This window comes from Salvelinus fontinalis, chromosome 39 (assembly GCF_029448725.1).
Source record: "Salvelinus fontinalis isolate EN_2023a chromosome 39, ASM2944872v1, whole genome shotgun sequence".
NCBI lineage: Eukaryota > Metazoa > Chordata > Actinopteri > Salmoniformes > Salmonidae > Salvelinus > Salvelinus fontinalis.
The window spans coordinates 25578724-25594148 of record NC_074703.1 but is presented as its reverse complement, the minus strand read 5'-3'; the positions used below and the strand labels follow the sequence as shown (position 1 = coordinate 25594148).

The 15425-nt window shown below is 41.3% G+C and overlaps 1 protein-coding gene across 3 annotated transcripts in view; it reads left to right on the top strand.

The window, feature by feature from the left end:
- Positions 1-796: 796 nt before the first annotated feature.
- LOC129838671 (solute carrier organic anion transporter family member 1C1-like) overlaps positions 797-15425 on the top strand; it is a 90977-nt gene continuing 76348 nt past the window's right edge. Inside the window, exon 1 of one of the 3 annotated variants that reach the window (XM_055905797.1) lies at positions 797-912. In XM_055905797.1, the coding sequence (XP_055761772.1) occupies positions 891-912 (22 nt within the window). In that variant the 5' untranslated portion in view covers positions 797-890. Of the gene's footprint in view, positions 913-8572; positions 9112-15425 lie in introns of those variants that run through there. The other 2 variants (XM_055905798.1, XM_055905799.1) reach the window with 2 other exon arrangements.

Below are 15425 nucleotides of genomic sequence, written 5' to 3'. Positions count from 1 at the left end.
GTGTGCCTTTTGAAAAGTAGTGGGTGCATGGTATTGTTGTTTCTCACTCATTAACATATTTTGAGACATGTCTTGTAAGAGGCTATATTTGTTGTACACGTCAATGCTGTACCAATTAAAGTGATATATGGTAGTGGTTCCCTAGCAATTACATTTATGTAGAAGACAGATCGGAGGTGCAGCAAGTCTCAAACCTTTAAGCAAACCATATCCTTTTGCTCGGTAGTCACTGTCAGTTTAGAAGCCTTTGTTAAGGCAAGTCATATAAACATCAAATATCAGTTGGTATGCTGTATTATACAGTTAAATATTCACTATTAGCAATTGCAGATTTTATTTAGAATACAATTCAACAATAAAGTACTGTATAGTTGTTTTGCTATATATTTACTTCAGCATACTGTAAATTATGGTACATTGTGGGAGGAGAAAAATCGCTGACTCATTAACATATTTTAAGGCATTCCTTGTAAGAGTCCTACACAAATTTAATTGATATGTGTTAGTAGTTCCCTAACAATTAAATGTATACTGAACAAAAACTATATATATGCAACAAATTCAATTTTTTTACTGAGTTACAGTTCATTGAAGGAAATCCGTGAATTTAAATAAATTCAGTAGGCCCTGATCTATGTATTTCACATGACTGGGCAGGGATGCAGCCATGGGTGGGCAGTGGCTCACCAACTGGGGAGCCAGGCCCAGCCAGTCAGAATGAGTTTCTCCCCACAAAATGGCTTATTACAGATATAAATACTCCTCAGAACACCCCCCTTCCTCAGACTATCCCGCAAGTGAAGAAACTGGATGTAGAGGTCCCGGGATGGCATGGTTACACGTGGTCTGCAGTTGTGAGGCCGGTTGGACGTACTACCAAATTCTCTAAAATGACGTTGGAGGCGGCATATGGTAGGCAGAAACATTAAATTCCCTGGAAACACCTCTGTTGGACAGTATTGTATTGACAATATTCCTGCAGTCAGCATGCCAATTGCACACTCCCTCAAAACTTATGACATCTGTGGCATTTTTGTTGTGAGATAAATCTGCACATTTTAGAGTGCCCTTTTATTGTGAGTTACAGGTGAACCATTGTAATGATCATGCTGTTTACTCAGCTTCTTGATATGCCACACCTGTCAGGTTGATGAATTATCTTGGCAAAGGAGAAATGCGTACTAACAGGGATGTAAAGGAAATTCTGCACAAAAATCGAGAGAAATAACCTTTTTGTGCATATGGAACATTTCTGCGATCTCTTATTTCAGCTCATGAAACATGGGACCAACACTTTACATGTTGTGTTTATAACAGTACAGTGTATATGTAGGGCACAGATCAGATTGGTAGAGGGTCTTACACCTTTTAATGGTTGGATATTTACCCATATCCATTCGATCTGTTTTGCCCTGTAATCATGGCCAGTTTGGAAGCCTGTTAGGCCTCTAGAAGTGCAAGTGATATAAAACACATAGTAATTATTAATATGTTGTAAAATGCAAATGCCAACCTGCTTGCTTTAATCACTTGTAATTGCAGTAAAATCCTTTATAATTGTTTTCCTAAACGTTTACACTTTTACTGTATTGTACTGTGTTTCATTGCTCTGGTATCAAGTTACCATGAATATCTCAGTATTGTATTGGCACTATCCAGAGATTGTAAGAGATAAATAATAAGATATCTTGTTGTAAACACAGGAAGAACTCTGTTTTGCATTACATAGAACCATTTGTTTTTAGTGTGTATGACAGATTAGATTAGAAGCAATTTATGCAATCACAGTCTATATATACACATATAAACTCTGCAAAAACAAAGGACCCTGTCTTTCAAAGATAATTCGTAAAAATCCAAATAACTTCACAGATCTTCATTGTAAAGGGTTTAAACACTGTTTCACATGCTTGTTCAATGAACCATGAACAGTTAATGAACATGCACCTGTGGAACGGTCATTAAGACACTAACAGCTTACAGATGGTAGGCAATTAAGGTCACAGTTATGAATACTTTGGACACTAAAGAGGCCTTTCTATGGACTTTCATTGCAATATCTGTATTGTGAGACGCCTAAGACAGCGCTACAGGGAGACAGGACGGACAGCTGATCGTCCTCGCAGTGGCAGACCACATGTAACAACACCTGCACAGGATCGGTACATTCGAAAATCACACCTGCAGGACAGGTACAGGATGGCAGCAACAACTGCCCGAGTTACACCAGGAATGCACAATCCCTCCTTCAGTGCTCAGACTGTCCGCAATAGGCTGAAAGAGGCTGGACTGAGGGCTTTTTGGCCTGTTGTAAGGAATGTCCTCACCAGACATCACCGGCAACAACGTCGCCTATGGGCACAAACCCACCGTCTCTGGACCAGACAGGACTGGCAAAAAGTGGTCTTCATTGACGAGTCACGGTTTGTCTCACCGGGGGTGATGGTCGGACTTGCGTTTATCGCCGAAAGAATGAGCGTTACACCAAGGCCTGTACTCTGGAGCGTGATCGATTTGGAGATGTAGGGTCCTTCATGGTCTGGGGCGTTGTGTCACAGCATCATCGGACTGAGCTTGTTGTCATTGGAGGCAATCTCAACGCTGTGCGTTACAGGGAAGACATCCTCCTCCCTCACGTGGTACCCTTCCTGCAGGCTCATCCTGACATGACCCTTCAGCATTACAATGCCACCAGCCATACTGCTCGTTCTGTGCATGATTTCCTGCAAGACAGGAATGTCAGTGTTCTGCCATGGCCAGCGAAGAGCCCGGATCTCAATCCCATTGAGCACATCTGGGACCTGTTGGATCAGAGGGTGAGGGCTAGGGCCATTCCCCCAGAAATGTCTGGGAACTTGCAGGTGCAAGAACTGGCAAATCTGGTGCAGTCCATGAGGTGGAGAGGCACTACAGTACTTAATGCAGCTGGTGGCCACACCAGATACTGACTGTTACTTTAGTTTTTGTATCCCCCCCTTTGTTCAGGGACACATTATTCCATTTCTGTTAGTCACATGTCTGTGGGACTTGTTCAGTTTGTCTCAGTTTTTGATTCTCGTTATGTTCATACAAATATTTACACATGTTAAGTTTTCTGAAAATGAACGCAGTTGACAGTGAGAACGTTTCTCTTTTTGCTGAGTTTATATACAAATCGAGTGTATGCGTAATATCCAAGGCTATTTGTTCCTACTTATTCCTCACTCGTTTTTTATAGATGTCACTGAGGGGTCAGTGTCACATGGGATGTAACTATTTTAACAAACCCAACAAACCTAGTGTTGATAAGACCAATAACCGCTCCCCCAAGGGAACCAGCTTTCTTGGAGCAGGTCCAGGTGTCAAAAGCCGCTGCCATGGGACAAAGCAACCCGGTTCAAGCATTGCTTGAGGACATACTCCTGGTGACATGCTACATTGGTGTCAGACGTGAAGATGACCTCGTCATGTCAGACGTTTGAAGGGACTTGAAAGAAAGTTTTTGGGGGGTTAGGTAGCTTTTTTAGGGGTAGCAAGCCTAGTGTTCATAAGACCGATAACTGTTCCACCAAACAAGTTAGGTTTCTTGGAGCAGCAGTCATGACTCTTGCCCTCGTGGTGACCCTCATGGTGACCCAGGTTTGAGCCACGCTCAGGAATCTTGCACTCCGAAATGCTGCAATTTGATGAGTTGATTAAAAGCAACTTGATGGCAAGACACACTCATTTGGTTTCTTGGATATAGATTTCAAAAAGCGACCAATGCCCAGGTACAGGTACAGTAGGCTTAATCTGGGTCGAGTGACCTGTGCCTCCGAGCCTTGACTAGTGCCTAACGCCTCCATCACACCGACAGCGTCATTGCACAAAATGGTATGCAGCATCATCTGGATATACAGTCCCAGTCAAAGTTTAGAACACCTACTCATTCAAGGGTTTTCTTTATTTTTACTATATTCTACACTGTAGAATAATAGTGAAGAAATCAAAACTATGAAATAACACATATGGAATCATGTAGTAACCAAAAAATGTGTTAAAAATATCAAATGTATTTTGATGTAACACTTTTTTGGTTACTACATGATTCCATATGTGTTATTTCATAGTTTTGATGACCTTCACTATTATTCTACAATGTAGAAAATAGTAAAAATAAAGAAAAACCTTTGAATAAGTAGGTGTGTCCAAACTTTTGACTGGTACTGTATGTGGAACGGAATTTCAACATTCACCTGCTACCATTTCTGTCAAGCCATCTAAGCATTCAGTTTAATGCATACATTCGATAAATCCAACATATGCACCACACAAAATGCACTGCAACTGCCTATGCAACGCAATGCTGCAAGGCAAACGCAGCGTTCCCTTGGAAATGAATGTACTTCTGATGTACTAAAATACAATGACGCTGTAGGTGTGATTGAGGTGTAAATACTAGCCTGTATAGCACCCTTAAGCGCAATTCAGAGTCCTTTGGTCTACAGTGTTGGTATAAATAGTACCATGTAGGGAATACATTCAAGAGATGGCTTGATCAGATGCAGATGACTGCAGATTGAAGACCAAGAGATGAATACTGCTTCTGTTTGCTAGGGAAAAATATCTAGGCCTATCTAGGACCTCTATCTACTTCACTTTTTTCCCAGCTTGTTCCCATTGACATCAGAGTTGCTTTGTAGACACATTTTCCAGACAAGTCTCATTGAGTCAAAGTTTAGGCATGTCATTTATCTCCAGCATGAGTAAGCCATACATGTCCTTTAGAACACTGAGGTGAATTACATTTAGGGTCATGTGTGTGTGTGTGTGTGTGTGTGTGTGTGTGTGTGTGTGTGTGTGTGTTTGGTTTTACTATCATTGTGGGGACCAGAAGTCTTCACAAGGATAGTAAAACAAGGACAATTCTTACAAGTGGGGACATTTCGCTGGTCCCCATGAGGAAAAAGGCTACCTTGACCAAACCATCTCTGCATGTATGCCATCGTGCGCATGTTGATTTTTGTCTATCGCCATCAGACGTTCTCATGACACGCCGGTTAAAATACGAAAACCAACTGTGAACCAACTATTAATTTAGGCCAGGTTGAAACACACATGAAACGTTCATGGACATTTAGCTAGCTTGCTGTTGCTGCAGTAGCTAATTTTTCCTTGCCCTTAAACATGACTCTCAGTTCCATTATATTGGACATTGGAGTCTTTTGTACTAAGTTTTGTTAAGAGCCCCAACACTCGGTCTGAACATTAACACACATCGCTTGCGTTACGGTTTTGGAAGAATTTTGAACCATTTTGAGTCATACAAAATCGTGTGTTCTCTACTCTGACAATTAATCCACAGATAAAAGGGGAAACCTAGTTAGTTTTTAATTTAGTTTTATTTGATTAATCTCTCCATCTTGCTTCTCCTTCTGTGGATTATATATGGCGGTTGGAAACCAACGTAAGTTGCATTACCGCCACCAACTGCACTGGAGTGTGGATCTTGTTCATCTTTCAATCACCCACATGGGTTAGTAGGTTGCTAAAAACCAATGGAGAGGTGGGATTTACAGCGTGTCAAGAGTCTAAAATAGAACCACGTTCGATTTTAACACCTCGCAACACAGATGCCGTTGACACTAGCGAGCAATTTGGATGATATTATTGAATAATGTATGTGTACATTTATTTTGCAACGCTCATGCACAAAGGCAGACAGTTTAGTGAGCATGCTTGGGGTTAGGTTTAGGGAAAGGGTTACAATTAGGGTGGGTTAGGGAAAATAAGATTTGAATGGGAATACATTTTATGGTCCCCACAAGGATAGTAAAACAAAGATGTGTGTGTGTCCAGGGTTGTGGAGTAACAGATTACATGTAATCTGATAACAAAAAAATGTAATCAGTTACGTTCACTGTAACGGATAACTGTAATTATATGGTAATTTGCCGTATTATCAACAGTAAAATACTCTGAAACGTTTTCCTGCAGCATTCTGTAAATTATGTTGGAGGAAAAGGTTGTGGGAGGGGAAAGAATTGCTATATTTGAAATGGTACTGTAATACCACCCCACAGAATACAGTACCGTATCTTTGGAGCCCCAAAAACCTTTTGACCACTAGGTGCATGGTATTGTTGTTTCTGGCTCATTAACATATTTTGAGGAGTGCCTTGTAAGAGGCTACATACACTGTATTTGTTGCACGCATGAGTGAGAATGCTGTACCAATTTAACTCGTATGTGATTATAGCGCCCCATCAATTTGTATAGGGGGCAGATTGGAGTGGCAGCAAGTCTTAACTCTTTAATGGTTTAATTTTTGCCATGTCCTTTTGGTCTGTTTTTGCCCTGTAGTAGGTGCCAGTTAGGAATCATTTGTTATGACCTATAGAAGTGCAAGTGATATAAAACACAAAATATTCATTAATATACTGTAATGTGTAAACATTTTACCTAGCAGCCAACTTGCTTGCACCAATTCCTTGTAATTACAGTAAAATACTGTAAAACTATTTCCTCAGCAATCTACACACAATACCCCATAATGACAAAGCGAAAACAGTTTTTTTTAAATGTGAGCAAATGTATTAAAAAATAAAAAACAGAAGTACCTTATTTACATAAGTTTTCAGACCCTTTGCTATGAGACTCAAAATTGAGACAGGTGCGTCCTGTTCCATTAATCATCCTTGAGATGATTCAACAACTTGATTGGAGTCCAACTGTGATAAATTCAATTGATTGGACATGATTTGGAAAGGCACACACCTGTCCATATAAGGTCCCACAGTTGACAGTGCCTGTTAGAGCAAAAAACCAAGCCATGAGGTTGAAGGAATTGTCCTTAGAGCTCCGAGACAGGATTGTGTCAAAGCACAGATCTGAGGATTGGTACCAAAAAGGTTTATGTAGCATTGAAGGTCCCCAAGAACACAGTGGTCTCCATCATTCTTAAATGGAAGAAGTTTGGAACCACCAAGTCTCTTCCTAGAGCTGGCCGTCCGGCCAAACTGAGCAATCAAGGGGAGAAGGGCCTTGGTCAGCGACAATCTCTGCGGCACTCCACCAATCAGGCCTTTACAGTAGAGTGGCCAGACGGAAGCCACTCCTCGGTAAAAGGCACATGACAGCCCGCTTGGAGTTTGCCAAAAGGCAACTAAAGCCTCTCAGACCATGAGAAACAAGATTCTCTGGTCTGATGAAACCAAGATTGAACTCTTTGGCCTGAATGCGAAACGGCACGGCTGGAGGAAACCTTGCACCATTCCTACGGTGAAGCATGGTGGTGGCAGCATCATGCTGTGGGGATGTTTTTCATCGGCAGGGACAGAGCAAAGTACAGAGAGATGCTTAATGAAAACTTGCTTCAGAGCGCTCATGACCTCAGACTGGGGTGAAGGTTCACCTTCCAACAGGAAAAAAGACCCTAAGCACAGAGTCAAGATTACACAGGAGTGGCTTCGGGACAAGTCTCTGAATGTCCTTGAGTGGCTCAGCCAGAGCCCGGAATTGAACCCGATCTCTGGATAGACCTAAAAATAGCTGTGCAGCAACACTCCCCATCCATCTTGACAGAGCTTGAGAGGATCTGCAGAGAAGAATGGGAGAAACTACCCAAACACAGGTGTGCCAAGCTTGTAGCGTCATACCTAAGAAGACTCGATGCTGTAATCGTTGCCAAAGGTGCTTCAACAAAGTACTGATTTAAAGGGTCTGAATACTTATGTAAATATTATATATATTTTTTTTTTATATATAAATGGGAACATAAACCGAACAACTGTATGTCTCTAAATGTTGTCTTTCACTAGCAGCACCATATCACCAAGTACAATTCTGAGTATATGTAGATGTACTTGGTGAATAAAGGTGATTCTGATTCATAATGGGAAAGTAATTAAAAACTAACAAAGTAATCAGATTTGCGTTACTTGAGTTTGGGTTATCCAAAAGTTACATTACTGATTACAATTTTGTGCAGGTAACTAGTAATTGTAACGGATTACATTTAGAAAGTAACCTACCTACCCAACCCTGTGTGTGTGATTAGTGGAAGTGTTATATTTAAGCAATAAGGCCAGAGGGGGTGTGGTATATGATTAATATACCACAGGTAAGGGCTCTTCTTTTGCAAGACGCAACGCGGAGTGCCTGGATACAGCCCTTAGCCGTGGTATATTGGCCAAATACCACAAACCCCCGAGGTTCCTTATTGTCATTACAAACTGGTTACCAATGTAATTAGAGTAGTAAAAATAAATGCTTTGTCATACCCGTGGTATAAGGTCTGATATACCATGACTGTCAGCTATTCAGGGCTCGAACCGCCCAGTTTATAATATGGACTAGGCTACTTTATATAAGTAGAATTGTTATGTTGTATTATGTCTTGTTATGTGACAGTTCTATGTAACAATTCTACACACTATAACATCTGTTTGCCCTATTGTTTCTCTCACTGACATCAAATTTGCACTGCAGACGTCACATGCTAAGACGTCACATGCAATGGCATGAGATAGGATTATTTTAGAACGTGTTTTGTTATTAAGCTTGTGTGAAGCATCATGCCCAACACCACAACGCCCCTTTGAAGATTAATAACTTTCCCATCACTTTACCCATTTTCAATCACAACGTAATAACGGTTAACAAATTAAAAACGGTTGTTTTACTTTTTGTCCATCGAGAAGCTTTGCGTTTGAGCGAATCAATTCTGGAAGTAGGATACATATCATCATACCGTGCGCATAGCCTCTCTCCCTCTCAAGTGGTATCACGTGCGTGAGCTAATTTTCTACAAGCAGCGTTAGGGTTGCACAAACAGATTTAACTTCTTAGCGAGAATGTTGTGGAAACTCGGTCTGATTGTGGTCAAATATTTAGATAATTGGAATTGTGATGGAGACAAGAGGCGAGAAGAAGAACGTTTGAGAAATACCTTATTCTATGACCTTTAATAACCGGTGGCTTTACTGCTCTTCATCCATATGAGAAGTTTCCCCTGAGACCGAGACATCTGCCGAGCACTCTGCGCGGTCCGCTGTCCAAACTCTCTTCCACCGGGAATATTACGCGCTTTTGTCATAGGTTGTTGTATTACCTCATTGGAAAATATAGGGCGATTGTTTCGTGGTAGACTTGGTAAGTGACTCAACATTTTTTTTTCTCCTACACAAGTGTTTGATAGATTTTGTTGTGACGCTTTACTTATGCTGAGCATCACAGCTGGAATAGACCGAAGCTGTCAGATAGGTCGACCAGGAAGACAACTATATTTTAGTTAGCGTTTATTTATTTAGGCTACTTGCAGTCTGAGTCTTTTTGGAAACCCATGACTCCATCACAAATCATGTAATTTATGCTTTTTATGCATCAAAGATTCACAGTGAATTTAAGTGAGGAATATGCCTACCTACACTAACAGAAAACTATAATTTATACGGTAATTTGAGGTATTATCAACAGTAAAAAAAAACTCAGAAATGTTTAACTGTGCGGCACACTAAATGATGGCGCATTGTCAGAAAATTGCTATATTTCGAATGATACTGTAATTCCACCCTACAGAATACAGTGCCCTACTGTAGGTAACCTAGTGGTTAGAGCGTTTGGCTCATTAACACATTTTGAGGTGTGCTTTGTAAGAGGCTATATTTGTTGCACCCCTGAATGAGAATGCTGTAACAATTTCACTCTTATGTATTTAAAGTGAGTCATCAATTCAAAATGTACAGTGCCTTCAGAAAGTATTCACACCCTTAGATTTTCCCCCACATTTTGTTGTGGGATTAAAATGGATTTAATTGTTGTTTTTTTGTCAATGATCTACACCAAATACTCTGTAATTTCAAAGTGGAAAAAGGTCTAACATTTGTAATAAATGTGTGAAAAATAAAACACATATCTTGGTTACATAAGTATTCAATACATGTTAGAATCGCCTTTAGCAGCAATTACAGCTGTGAGTCTTACTGGGTAAATCTCTTAAGAGTTTTGCACACCTGGATTGTACAATATTTGCACATATTTGCACAAGTTGATCATTGCTAGACGGCCATTTTGAAGTCTTGCCATAGATTTTCAAACCACTTTAAGTCAAAACTGGTATCAGTTAACATTGGTGCCGGAGAGGATGGCTGCCATTTTATGGCCTCCTGACCAATTGTGCTGTTTTGTGTGCATTTTTTTTGCATTGTTTAACTTTTTAGTACACAATGTTTCCGCTAGCATTTCCTATGACCCAAAATAAATAGGTTTTGGACATCAGAACAGCAATTACTCACCTCGAACTGGACAAGGATTTGTTTCTTTAATGAGTCTGAAACGAAGTATGTACTGCTCTTCCCGGAACAGGCCCAAATCCCCGTCAATCGTATGAAGGGGAGACACCGTTACAGAGGTCGAAGAGCTGACTGCGTCGGGGAGTGGATAATCCACCTTTACCTCTGTTCTACTGGCGAACATGCAATCACTGGAGAATAAACTGGATGAGCTCCATTTGAGACTATCCTATCAACAGGACATCAAAAACTGTACTATCCTATGTTTCATCGAGTCGTGGCTGAACAAGGATATTGATAATATACAGTTAGCTGGGTTTTCCATGCATCGGCAAGACAGAATAGCAGCCTCCAGTAAGATTAGGGGGGGGTGGTGTGTGTTTCTTTATCAACAACAGCTGGTGCGCAATGTCTAATATTAGGAGGTTTAAAGGTTTTGCTCTCCTGCGTTTGAGTACCTCATGATAATCTGTAGACCACAATATTTACCAAAAGAGTTTATCTATATTATTTGTAGCTGTCTATTTACCGCCACAAATCGATGCTGTTACTAAGACCGTACTCAACGAGCTGTATAAGGCCATAAGCAAACAAGAAAATGCTTATCCAGAGGTGGCGCTTCTTGTGGCGCTTCTTAATGCAGGAAAACAGAAATCCGGTTTTACCTAATTTCTATCAATATGTCACATGTGCAACTAGAGCAGGGGTGGGCAATTCCAGTCCTCGAGGGCCTGAATGGTGTCACAGTTTTCCCCCAGCCCCAGCTAACACAACTGCAATAATCACCTAATCATGATCTTTAGTTTAGAATGCAATCTGATTAATCAGCTGTGTTTGCTAGGGATGGAGAAAAAGTGTGACACCAATCAGGCCCTCGAGGACTGGAGTTGCCCACACCTGAACTAGAGGAAAACAAACTCTGGATCACCTTTACTTCACACAGAGATGCGTACAAAGCTCTCCATCACCCTCCATTTGGCAAATCTGACCATAACTTTATCCTCCTGATGCCTGCTTACGAGCAAAAACTCAAACAGGAAGTACTAGTGACGCGCTCAATACGGAAGTGGTCCGATGAAGCGGATGCTAAGCTACAGGACTGTTTCACTAGCACAGACTGCAATATGCTCCGAGATTCATCCGATGGCAATGAGTATACCACATCAGTCACCGGCTTCATTAATAAGTGCATCGGCGACATCGTCCCCACAGTGACCGTACGTACATATCCCAACCAGAAGCCATGGATTACAGGCAACATTTGCACTGAGCTAAAGCCTAGAGCTGCTGCTTTCAAGGAGCAGAACACTAGTCAAGACGCTTATAAGAAATCTCTTTACGTGCTCTGACGAACCATCAAGCATGCAAAGCATCAATACAGGATTAAGATTGAATATTACTACACTGGCTCTGACGCTCGTCGGAAGTTGCAAAGCTTGCAAACTATCACAGATTACAAAGGGAAACCCAGCCACGAGCTTCCCAGTGACGCTAGCCTACCAGACGAGCTAAAGGCCTTCAATTCTCGCTTTGAGGCAAGCAACATGGAACAATGCATGACCGCACCAGCTGTTCCAGATGACTGTGTAATCACGCTCCCCGTAGCCGATGTAAGACAGGATTTCCCAAACTCGGTCCTCAAGACCCCAAGGGGTGCACGTTTTGGTTTTTGCCCTAGGACTACACAGCTGATTCAACTAATCAAGCTTTGATAATTTGAATCAGCTGTGTAGTGTTAGGCCAAAAACCAAAACGTGCACCTCTTGGGGTCCTGAGGACCAAGTTTGGGAACCACTGCAGTAAGACGTTTAAACACTTCCTGATGCCTAAAATTGATTTATTTGGCCTGAATGCCAAGCGTCATGTCTGGAGGAAATCTGGCAGCATCTCTACGGTGAAGCATGGTGGTGGCCGCATCACGCTGTGGGGATGTTTTTCAGTGCCAGCAACTGGGAAACTAGTCAGGTTTGAGGGAAAGATGAACGGAGCAAAGTACAGAGATCCTTGGTGAAAACCTGCTCCAGAGCGCTCAGGATCTCAGACTGGGGTGAAGGTTCACCTTCCAAGAGGAAAATGACCCTAAGCACACAACCAAGACAACGCAGGAGTGGCTTCGGGACAAGTCTCTGAATGTCCTTGAGTGGCCCAGCCTGAACTCGGACTTGAACCCGATCAAACATCTCTGGATAGACCTGAAAATAGCTGTGCAGCGACGCTCCCCATCCAACCTGCCAGAGCTTGAGAGGATCTGCAGAGAAGAATGGGATTAATTCCCCAAATACAGGTGTGCCAAGCTTGTAGTGTCATACACAAGAAGGCTGTAATCACTGCCAAAGGTGCTTCAACATGTCTAAAAAACTGTTTTTGCTTAGTCATTATGGGGTATTGTGTGTATATTGAAGAGGGGAAAAAACAGATTAAATGCACTGAACATATTACCTTAATTAGCTCTACTAACCCATACCCCTGCATATTGACTCGGTATCAGTACTCCTTTTATGTTATTGTTATTTTATTGTGTTACTGTTTTTTATTTTAGTTTCTTTAGCAAGTGTTTCTTACTTGCTTTGTTTGTTAAGGGCTTGTAAGTAAGCATTTTAAGGTAAGGGCTATTAGGCGCATTTCACAAATACTCTGATTTGTTGTGTGTAGGCCAGTGACATAAAATCTAAATTGAATCTATTTTAAATTCAGGCTGTAACACAGCACAATGTGGAAAAAGTAAAGGGGTGTGAATACTTTCTGAAGGCACTGTATAGGGGTCAGATTAGAGTGGCAGCAAGTCTTAAACCATAAATGGTTGAGCATTTTGCCATGTCCTTTTGATCTGTTTTTTGCCTGTAAGATATTGTCAAATTCAAGGTAACCCCTAGCTTATAGGGACCACTTTATGTTTGGGCATAATTGTGTTTAAAGCTTTATTTTACCTCTCCCCTCTCTATTTCTCTCTCTCTCTCTCCACCCTTTCTTTCAAACCTTTCTTTCCTAATTGCTCTTTAAACTATTCTGCTATCCATAATGTTCAGTTTGTAAAATCGGTATTACGAGCCTCTTACATAACCGCCACTTGTACAGTTGTTGCTGAGATTTCTAAATTACATCCTCCTTACAAATAGCAAGTTTGTTCATCTGCAGGAAAAAAATCTATAGTTGGTCAATGACAGCTAGGCTACTGATTGAACCCAGTACCAGTTACAGTGAAAAAATAAGTAACCACAGCATTTCTGTTCTGTTTTCTCAAATATGATTAAAGAATTTAGGCTACTAATCCTGTTTAAATCTGATTCCTTTGTCGATAAGGGATTAATCCGCAGCATTTTATCCACACTCAGTGTTAGGCATACAGAAATCCAGGCAGAAATATGTCAAAATGGTCCAAGTTCCTCTAACTCAATTATAAAAATTAAAAGAAAAAAGTGAATCAGACTTAGTGTATGAAATTGGAACAACACTGTGGATCTCTCTACTAAGTTGGTGAAGATAATAAGCATATCCTTGGAGACAGGAGTGCTCTGGAACTGCCCATCTGGTAAAGCAGTCATGCGCTCCAGTATATGAAGTTCTGTAGTTAGTCATATAGAGATTGGATTGGAGGATAGCTGTAACAGGTTACCATGGTGTGAGTTGGGAAGGTTTTAATTTCAAGACTAACCTGAGTGATTCACTCTGTGGGCCACAGCTTCACATACAGACGGTTTATCCAGGTCTGTATCAGGACCTGTATGTAAGCACTGTAGGCCTACCAGTGAATTAGTTTCTCATCGGCTGTTATTGTGTTGCTTTCTAGGTGAGTCAGAGAGAGAGAAGCCTTTTACAATCAACACTAGGCTCTGATCGCCTGCTGAGTGACACCCTTCAGCTACTTATCGTGCTGCATGCAGCATAGCGCTCTCACATGAGTAATGGGGAGGTCTCGCTCTCGCTCCCCGGAGGCTCCATGTCAATTTATCAGCTAATGTAAATATCAGATAATGACCATGTTACAGCCCAGATAACGGACAAGATAACGAGATGTGTTTAATGACAGAAAGCCTTATTTGGTTTCATTAAGGATGCAATATGTATGGTGATTGGATACAGAGTGAGGTGGGATGGCTGTTGTCACGCCCTGGCCTTAGTATTATTTGTTTTCTTTATTATTTTAGTTAGGTCAGGGTGTGACATGGGGATTGTTTGTGTTTTGTCGGTTTTGGGTGATTATATGGTAAAGGGGGTGTTGGGTGTAGTGTATGGGTTTGTGTTGAGTGCATGTGTCTAGCTGTGTCTATGTTGGTTTAGTTGTCTAGGAGAGTCTATGGTTGCCTGAATGAGTTCCCAATTAGAGACAGCTGATTTCTGTTGTCTCTGATTGGGAGCCATATTTAGGGTAGCCATAGGCTTTCATTTGATTGTGGGTAATTGTCTATGTTATACGTTTGTAGCCTGTGTATGCACTACGTTTGATTAGCTTCACGATCGTTTATTGTTTTGTTTAGTGTGTAAGTGTTTTTGTTTCGTTTTGCCTTCGTCATCAATAAAAGAGATGGCGTATTTTCCAAATGCTGCGTTTTGGTCCGTCAATCCTCCACACGATCGTGACAGCTGTAGTGACTCAACAGTAATTGGTTATCAGTCTTTCAGCATTGTGCTTTTCATCTGATGTAGGGTGGGTTATTACTTGGTCCACTCTAATTAGGGGTTCAACCAGCGAAGCTGGGTTATTATTTACTGTTATTATTGGTGAATAAAAAGCAAATTCCTATGAGACGGTCAGGCCCAGGAGGTTGCAACATTGCATGATGGTTAAAGGGCCACACCCTCTCATGCAATGCCAGGCCAATTGACCACATGGGGGCGTTATAACAAGCAATTTAAAATGCTAACTTTGGAAGCTCACGCCCCTCACCCCGTTTGAGCTAGACTCTTGAAATGCGGTACATAGGTCCCTATACTAAATCTAGACAACAACACATTACCACAATAACAACAGCCGATAAGAAAACTAGACTACAGTGCAGCCTTTGACATTATCGATCTTAGTCTGCTGCTGGAAAAACTTGTGTTATGGCTTTACACATCCTGCTATAATGTGGATAAAGAGTTACCTGTATAACAGAACACGGAGGATGTTCTTTAATGGAAGCCTCTCAAACATAATCCAGGTAGAAGTAGGAATTCCTCAGGGTAGCTGTTTAG